The 9,343-nt window shown below is 37.9% G+C and overlaps 1 protein-coding gene across 3 annotated transcripts in view; it reads right to left on the bottom strand.

Annotated features, from left to right (window-relative positions):
* LOC113803028 (ribitol-5-phosphate xylosyltransferase 1) overlaps positions 1-8,695 on the bottom strand; it is a 39,704-nt gene extending 31,009 nt beyond the window's left edge. For 2 of the 3 annotated variants that reach the window (XM_070131963.1, XM_070131965.1), the window contains exons 1-2: positions 8,586-8,695; positions 4,598-4,735 (exon numbers count right to left, since the gene is read on the bottom strand). In XM_070131963.1, the coding sequence (XP_069988064.1) occupies positions 4,598-4,600 (3 nt within the window). In that variant the 5' untranslated portion in view covers positions 4,601-4,735; positions 8,586-8,695. The remainder of the gene's footprint in view (positions 1-4,597; positions 4,736-8,585) is intronic. The other variant, XM_070131964.1, reaches the window with a different exon arrangement.
* Between the last annotated feature and the right edge of the window lie 648 nt (positions 8,696-9,343).

Raw genomic sequence — 9,343 nt, 5'->3', positions numbered from 1 at the left:
CTCCTGACACAGCATAACAACTGTATTACAAATATAAGCATCAATTACCAAACATCATGCTAGATTTCACAATTCCAGATGCTGTATGGCTTAAAACAGGACAATATGATGAAAAACACTTGAGCATTCTAATATTTCATCTGAAAATATATTACATCTTACAAATTCTATTTAGGCAAAGGCACCTACTTCCTATTAGATTAAACAAATTTCTATTCAACTGCACATACTATGCCATGCAAAACTCTTAACATTTTTGTACAACAAGCTGCTTCTCTGTTAACCTCGACCTCTCAAAGTGTTGTTTATCTCATGTTTATTCTCGTTTACTAAATAAAATAAATATCACTAAAGCAAAATATGTTAGTTCTCCCGTAATAAGATTCCAGCAATTCATAATATAACATTAGATATGAAGCACTGAAAAGAAACAAGTCAAACATCATCTAACTGAATGCACAAAAATAAATAAAAAAAAATTCACAGTAGCACCTGCTTCCAAATGTTTGGAACTTTCTACGAAAAAACATTAGTTTCAAAACTCCTGTTCTAGCAACATAAAATTTGAGGTATTTTTGTTTTAAAAGCGAGAAAGCATCTTTCCTGTTACGCATTAATAAAAGTAGCTAACATCTTATATTCCATCTAAAATACTATCTTAAAGCAGTTCAAAGTTTCAGCTTGCTGTAATAGAAATATTTTATTTCATAATGAATACAGAGATCCCAAACATACTTATGGTCATCTGCTATGTAAGGTTTATCAAAAGATTGATATACTATTCATACACCATAATAAAATTGCTATATTCCCACTAAATGACCAATGTAGGATTTTGTTACTGTAACATAAGTGATATGAAATCTGTCTAAAATCATAGGACCCATTAAACAGTAAAACCATAATGTCTATAAAATTTCTACTTTTTTTTTCAATATATGATATCAGCCTGCAAGTCTAACAGAATACTCATCTAAATTCAAAACAAAGGTTATAAACTTGCAACTAAGATTCTAAGAACAAAATTAAGTATTTATAACTCTGACCCAAGCACTTTCCATTTCAATGGATATTCATTTACTTATGATATAAATGATATGGTAGATGACTTGGTTAAGATCTAATTAATTAAGTAATTAATGTTTGAAAATAAATGTGTTAGACATCAAAGGTCATGTAGCACTATGGTAAAGTATAGCATCGGAAAGGGCAAAGGAGAGTTAAAGATTATGATAAAATGTGTTAGATATCAAAGGTTTAAGAACATTATAGGATAGTAGGGTAGTGAAAAGGGGGAACAGGGGAGCAAGTGAATTAGAGCAGAAATTAGTATAAAGGGGAGGGTAAGGCGATTGAGTGAATTACAATGTATCTGTCACTGGGGAAGGTATAGGAAAAATGTTCAAGGAAGAATGATGATAGCTGTTGAAGAGTAAAAGAAGAATCCGGGGAGAGTGGAGAGTGTTTGATATCGAAGATTAGAGGTTGTAGGTGAGTATGGTAATGAAAAGGGAAAGGAGGAAAGTAAATAAAGTAGAGTAGTAATTAATAAGTAGGAAAGGTTAAGAAGGTACAGCAATCAAATTAATTGCATTGTAACTGTGACTGAAGAAGGAATAGGGATAATAGGTGATAATGGTAGATACAGTTGTCTTAGGGGATTAGGTGTCTGAGGGTTGAGATAAAGGATCAGGAGTAGGTGAAGGAGTAGTGTCTGGGGGTTCCATAGGGGTGTCAGCTCTGGGGAAGGGTATTGTGATAAAAGAGATTCACATGTGTATCCAGGAGGGAGTGGAAAGGATAGTAGGTAAGGATTTTTTTTTTCTTTTTTTTTTTTCTTTTTTTTTTTTTTTTGGGGGGGGGGGTATGGGTGGTTTGGGTGGTTGAGAGAATGAGGTATTTTGTGAAGGGATTAGGGGAATATAAGGGGGTAGAGCAACTGAGTGAATTGTAGTGTATCTGTGACTGGGGAAGGAGTAGGGACATTGATCAAGGAAAACAGAGGTGGCTGTTGGAGAATTAGGACAAGAATCCAGGGGTTAAGAAAAGGAGACTGGGGAAGGTGGTGAAGCATCAGGAAAAATGTCTGGAGATGGACACTGATGTGATAAAGGGGATTCTTGAGAGTATTCAAGTGGAAGTGATAGAGAGGGTGGGGTATGTTTAGAGGGTGTAGGAGGAATGGGGGGTGGAGGGAACTTGGGAAGGAGGAGGATGAATATCTGCAAATACTTTAAATGTAGCAGGAGCAGGAAGAGAGGGATTGGGGGGTGGATGAGAGTCATCTTTGGGAAGTTTGGGATGTCTTCAAGGGTTTCTGGAGGGGAATTTGGTATAGAGGACTGAGAAATAAAGGGTCTCTTATAAGGAAGAGAAGAGGAGATGGATATTTGAGTAACAGATGAAGAGGAAGGTGTAGGAGAGAATGTAGTAGGAGAGCGTGGAGTGGAACGCTTAGGTTGTCTGGTATGACAACTAAAGTGAGGCGGAGGGGTAGGTATCTGGGAAGTGGTAGATATTGGAGTATCTGGATTTAGGATGGAAAATGGATCTGACTGGTGAATAGGGTGAGTACACATAGGATGTATGTTTTGGGTATAGGGAAAAGATACCTGGGAAGATGCAGAAATATCTTGTGTAGTTGGTGGGGGAGCAGAGTGTAGGACTGTTTTGGAATAAGTTGAGAGAGAAAAACCTTGTCGGCGTGCTTCCTGTCTGGCCTCACATAGAGTGAGGCCTAGTTTAAATCTGAGGACTGCTACCTCACATTCGAACTTATGGGCAGGATAGATCCAATAAAACACATTATGGGAGCCTCCACAATTGGCACATGTACGTGACTGTGCACGGCAATTTGAACAGTCATGACCAGGTTGGGCACATAGAAGGCAGTTGGTTGTGGAGCAACATGTTTGGCTGGGTGGCCAAAATGCCAAAATTTTTTATATTGACAAGGAAGGGGTTGATATTGTTGGACATGATAAGACAATCCACTAATATAAACCTCATAGACGAGGTCTTGCCTATGGAAGCTAATCTTGGCAATATTAACGTGGGATTTACGTTGGCCTCTAGGAGGAAGAGTGTAACATTGTACTGCCACTGCATCATATTCACCAAGACAGGAAAGCAGGTCATTTTCACAGTGTGACCAGTCTTTGTTATACATGGGACAAGCATTTGGGGGAATAGAAACAGTTCCAGTACAAGTATTAAGAGTTGGGTGAGGTTCGGCAGGAATGGGTTTGCCAATAAAGTTAGTTACGGTTAATATTTCACGAGCTTGGGCTTCAGATATAACCATGACAAGGCGTGAACGATCAGAGCGACTGCAAAAGATAACCTTGCCTACTTGTTTCTAGAGGCACTGCTGAAAGAGAAGGGTATTCTCAGAATAGGGGGCTGTGGGGGGAATCACAAAGAATCGACCCCACTTGGCTGGGCCAAATAGAGTACTCAGAGGGTTTGCAGAGGTAGACGTAGTAGAAGGACGAGGGCGAGAGCAAGATGGGGAGGTGTGGAGTGGAGGACAATAAGGAGGAATAGTAGTAATAATGGAAGAGGGAGTAGATATTGAAGAGGGTTGTGCAGCAGGGGATGAAGAGGAGAATGTAGGGGATGAGGAAAAGGTGTTTCCTAGGGGTTGAGTAATAACCTGGGTGGCTGTTTCAGAATGGTTAGAGTTGTTCGTAAGCGTCGAAGAGGAGTTATTAGCATCAGTGGTCAGAGCTATGGTCAAAGGAGGGGCAGGTGTCAGAAAACCATCAAAATCAAATTCAGACAGGCAAGAAACAGTCTACCCCTTAGTGTCCCCATAATCGGTAAGGGGTAAGTAATTAACCAAAGGAATACTGTGCCAATGGCTCCCGGAGGACATTCATGACTGACATAAAGCCAGCCTTTCATCCTTTCAGCACAACTCTCACACTTTAGGAATGGGATTGAAGGGAATATAGAAGATATGGAAAAGGAAAGCGAAGAAAGGACCAAGCAAAATTAGTTGAGGCAAGGGCTGAGGCCCAAGGTAGGGGTAATCCTCTACACTGGGTCTCAGTCCCCGTCTCCTAAGCCCTCCGATGACGACAATGAGCTAGGTTTAGGGAGGGCTTAAGATCTAAAGCAAATGCAATAAACTCTACACACAACAAAAAGAAAAAAGTATTATAGAGTGTGTGTTCTTCCTTTACTTTATTATCATTAACGCTAACACCACTGGGAGGAAGTAGAATTTAAATCCTATCGTAGCATAGTACTCGATTATACAGGTCATTAAAAACGCAACAGAATTAGCTAATACATTATAGCAATACTACTTTGCTTTAGTCGAGACTATATCAGTACCATTCAGACTTAACACACAGCATGCATCTCCATGTAAACACTGAGAAAGGTATAATGATTTTTTCTTCTTTTTCTTCATAGCATTATCATTTAAGTTCTACTTCTTTCTTCCTAATATGCCAATAATGAACAGAACTTCAATTTAATATCATGCAGATTTAGCTATCAAATAAGGACAATATGTCTAAGAAGGCTTACAAGAAAACTACGGTAAATAATCTTATATTATCTATTTGGATATCTCTGGCCTTCGTACCATATCACTTTTGCCTTGGCCTGTGGTGATCCCCTAGCAGAGAGATGAGGGGGTGTGGCCCCAACACCTCTGCTATACAGGGACTTGTAAGCTCTCCACAAGCCCTCTTGTGGAAATCTTCTGAAGCAGCAGCCAATACTGCAAAAGCACAGTGAACATGGATCCTTAGGACACTTCTTTGGCCCCTTATCAAGTTATCAATAAGATATAAGCAAATCATCTGTTAGTTTAAAATATTAAGAAAATACTTTATACATCAATGAGATAAACCTGACAAAATATCTAAAGACAAACTAAAACAAATTTATTTGGATTTATCACATAGATAAGGGCTCAATGAGCATACAAGACTCATTGTTATGTTTTATATATGAACTACTTTGCTTTAGCCTATGCAGATACTGTACTTTTGTTTACATCTGTCACTATGGGCCATTGTTCAACTTGAGTGATGTTACAAAACTATTATAATACATAGCAATCATTATACTTATCCTTAAGCCTTTATTAATGGGAATGCCTACAGCCTTCATGACAAAATGGCAAATGAATTGTATACACATCACGACTCGCACTAGCGAGCAAGTGGGTGGGCCAGCTGTACCCAGCCAGGATGAATTTCCTGTTGCATAAAGACTATGTTACAGATTATTCTCACCCTATCATGATAGGGTTAACCCTATTATGATGGGGCCTGAATTTTTTAATCTTGGTGTCTTTCTGATTACTCCATTATATGGTTGTAGATCTGATGTAACATAACATTACATAACCGTCTAGACTTTGTGGCCAGGCCTAGGTCAGCCAGCCTACCCATTGTCAGTCATGACACTTATATATACCACAGGCCCATTACCTCATGAAGGCTTTAGATGTACCCATAACTGAAGGGTTAAAAAGTATAAAATTATGTATGCACTATAACTGAGATAAAAGGCATCTGCCTTTTGCAAATTAATATATAATAGAAGAAAAAAGATAGCATGATATAAACAAGCAATATAAAATATGGAAATACATACAGTTGCATTACACATGGTATTAAAACTACTCTTCATATTTTCAACCCCTAATATTACTAAGACCACACTTACAGAAACAGCATTTCTATCAGCTAGATTGGGATATGAGAGTGAGGACTTAGTCACTCTTTCTTACGGACTTCTACAATCTTCTGAGAAGAATAATGTTGATCACTTCAGCACCATTTTGACACATTTTCTACATATTCTTATGCAAGCACTCACATACACATGCCTGCATCAAGGGCAAGAAGCACCATGGTGAAGAACGCCAAGCAAGTGACAGTATCAAGGAGGGTCTCTCTCTAGCAGAAGGCAGCACATGTTATGAAAAATCTCTAAAATCACTCCTCTGAGTGAAATTTGGTATGATAAAATAGCCTGACTATCATACGTCTTCAAATAAGATTATAAGAGTATGTTTTGAGGTCTTACACATTCTGACACCATTCTCAAGCCTCTTCAATATCACTCTGATCTCCCACCATGGAATATTTCACACCTCCCTATTTCAGCTACAATATGCTCTCATCATACATTATCCTCCAAGCATCCTTTTCTATCATGGAATTTACATTACTTGCCTATGATGCAAGCATAATTGTGTATGGGTAAAAATAGGCCAGAGAGGGAGTTTGAAATAGTTTTATTTTAAAACCTGCAGAGAAGCTACATGACTAGGTAATTTACCAATCTCACAGGTGGGCTGCTGAATGTATAAAGTACCCATAGGAGAAATTTTATCAAGAGAATATTTGCGGTTGAGTATAGGACAAAAATTTGCTTTTATATCATATGCATCCTAAATCTAAGTGCAACCAATATATGAACCATATATGTACCAAAGTTTTATCAATAATTTAAGTTACAATGATGTTATACAAATAAGCACATAATCTATACAGTTAAATCATATAACTTATGTGCCAGTATATGCTCCAATTCTTGAAAAAAAGGAAAAAACAACAAAAGAAAAAATTCTAGAAGCTTATACAAACATGCCACAGGATACTTCACTATAGATATTTCTATCTGCCCAGTTGCTGATTTCCTGGTTAAAGACCAGCTTGTATGCACACACAATAATACTGAACGTTTGCATAAAATGGGGATGGTGGGCTGCAAACCCAATTCCATAAGACAATTGTACTAATGGTATCATGTAGACTAACTATTTTATTGTCAAATTGCAAAAGGAATGCCACAGATGAAGTACTTTCCATCTCATAGCTCTATCTTTCAGTCCGTGTATCTACTGTTTACCTTGTATCATAAAGCTGAGTGAAATTAGAACAAACATATATCACTGATACTAATATCACAGTACCAACAATATTGGTAGTTATGGATAGTTCTGAATCTACATTATCAACCTTTATCAATCTATGGTAAATATTCAGAATACCTTCACATAACTGATCACAATGACATTGGTATTGATGGATTCCTCTCACTCTCTACTTCCCAAATATATAGAAACTGCTACAAAAACACCCCAATACCTACAATCTTAGTCCCAATAACCGGAGAGGACATAAACGGTACCAGGGAAATTATGGGGTACATTACAAAAAAGAAACAGAGAATCAGTCAATATATGCAGGGGGCTGTGCCCCCTACAAATCCCACAACCTCCATCTTGGACAACAAAGAATCCATCATTGTATGTACAGTAAGATAGAGCCTAGGTCAGACTCAGTATCAGGCATTCCCATATGGTGGTCATACACTTTACACTGATGTGACTATGTGAAGGATACTTTGTCTTCCAGGGAGGTGGGGATAGCAACCCCCCAAAGGCATGGTCACAGCAGATACTGTGACACATTTCTTGTATTTTGTTCATATTTTACCTTACACTTTCCCTGGAACCTGAAATGTCCTCTGCTGCTATTGGGGCCAAGAATATGGGGGTTTGGGGGGTGGGTTCCATGGCATAATTCCTATGAATTTGTGTACTAGTTGGTGAGTGGAATCCATTCATGCCAAAATTGTTGCGACTTGATTATGCAAGGTATCCATAACATTACCTATCTCCTGTGAGCTCAGGTATTGTAGCAATAAGCTATAAGATCATTACCTGGAGAGATAAAGAAGTATACTAGCATAATGTATGGTAAGATCATGACATGCCTGGAAGATAACCATGAACCATGACATCATCAGGTAAAATCCACTCTAACTAACATGTAATTTGTGATAAAATACAACTGAAAAAAGCCTGATTATCCAATTCATTATGTGGTGGGTTAATCTTTACAGTAAGGGCACACTAAGTTAGGGCAAACTGAATATGACATTCTTATAGAAGATAAAAAGTTGCAGTGTCTGTACAAGAAAAAATCTGCAGAGACGAACAGTAGTGCCACAAATAAAGGAAAAAGATCACTGAAAGCACCACTCTCAGCCTAAGTCCACTCAGTGTGCTCGAGTTTCAGCTCCATTTTGCCAAGCATACTAAGGAGAAAACAATGTTTCCCGGGGGGGTGTTGGGGAGGCAGAGCGCCCTATCAACAGGCAGTACCCAAAGGTCAAGCCCAGTCACACCAACTGAGACTGATGAATAAATTTTTTGACATTGAGTTGGGGACATAGTCTCTAACAAATGTGTTTGTACTGTAAAGAATTACCATAGGGTGTAATATATTTTGGGTAAATCCATATAGGCCTTGGCCCTAGATTTCACTCTTTTAAACTAAAAAGTAAATAAAATATATAACTACCATTGTGAATTTCTTTGCAAACATCAATGATAACTTTGGGTTAGACCTAAGCAGGTAAAAAGAGACTGACAATGTCATAACATATCCTCTCTAATTCATTATTTACAACAATAATCAATTACCCGACTCACAAACAACTGATTATATCTAACATATATAAATCAACTCCAACTGCAGATCCTAAGATATCCATATATCATCGCATAAAGTAACCCACATGAAATAATTCCTCTCAGAACTCACATTGCAGGCTGCGACAGCAGAGCGAAACAGAAATTCCAGAGTTGTTATTGACTCGCCCACTGCAGTCGCCGCGTTTAACAGGCGACGTCCATCAGCGGCGACTGGGTGCGTTTATTAATTTCATCTAAGTTTCACACATGTGTATTTATGATGATTATTTGCTCGTTTCTTTTGTATGTTATTTGTGTTGGATATTATTTGGAGGCTTGTTTATATTTCAGTGGATGATTTTATTTTCGACAGACATTATGTGGCGTGTTTATTGGGCGAATCATGCATATGGGCCGTTTTTTTTTTAGACCTTTAAATATGCATGCATATTTTCGAAATATACAAGAAAGTTGGTAGCTATTCTTGTGTAACTAAGTACATAAACAGTTTACAACTATTTTTATTATTATAGCATATTTTTATAATTTACTACAACTGCTACTCTTGCTATTACTACTACTGCTGGTTCTATCTACGGCCATATAATGACGTAATCTGAAAGACATCAGCATTAATCATGTCGGGATCCATTGTTAATACGGCTACCTAATATATAATGGGTTAATAATTGGTGACTACGTTTACGGAGGTCATTCTTGTGCCAGGCCTTGCCAGACCTGTACCTTTATGAAAATCCCTTTCGCCTATTTCTGTAAAGAATACTCGTATTTGCATTAGTAACAAGACTGATCAATGAGCATCCATTATGTAATGATTTTAGAGGGTCTCGCCAGATCAATCCTACCATAATCAAGCTGCATTATAGG

The sequence above is a fragment of the Penaeus vannamei genome, chromosome 17 (genome assembly GCF_042767895.1).
Source record: "Penaeus vannamei isolate JL-2024 chromosome 17, ASM4276789v1, whole genome shotgun sequence".
Classification (NCBI taxonomy): Eukaryota; Metazoa; Arthropoda; class Malacostraca; order Decapoda; family Penaeidae; genus Penaeus; species Penaeus vannamei.
The sequence above is the reverse complement of the archived record's forward strand: the minus strand, read 5'-3'. Positions and strand labels throughout refer to the sequence as shown.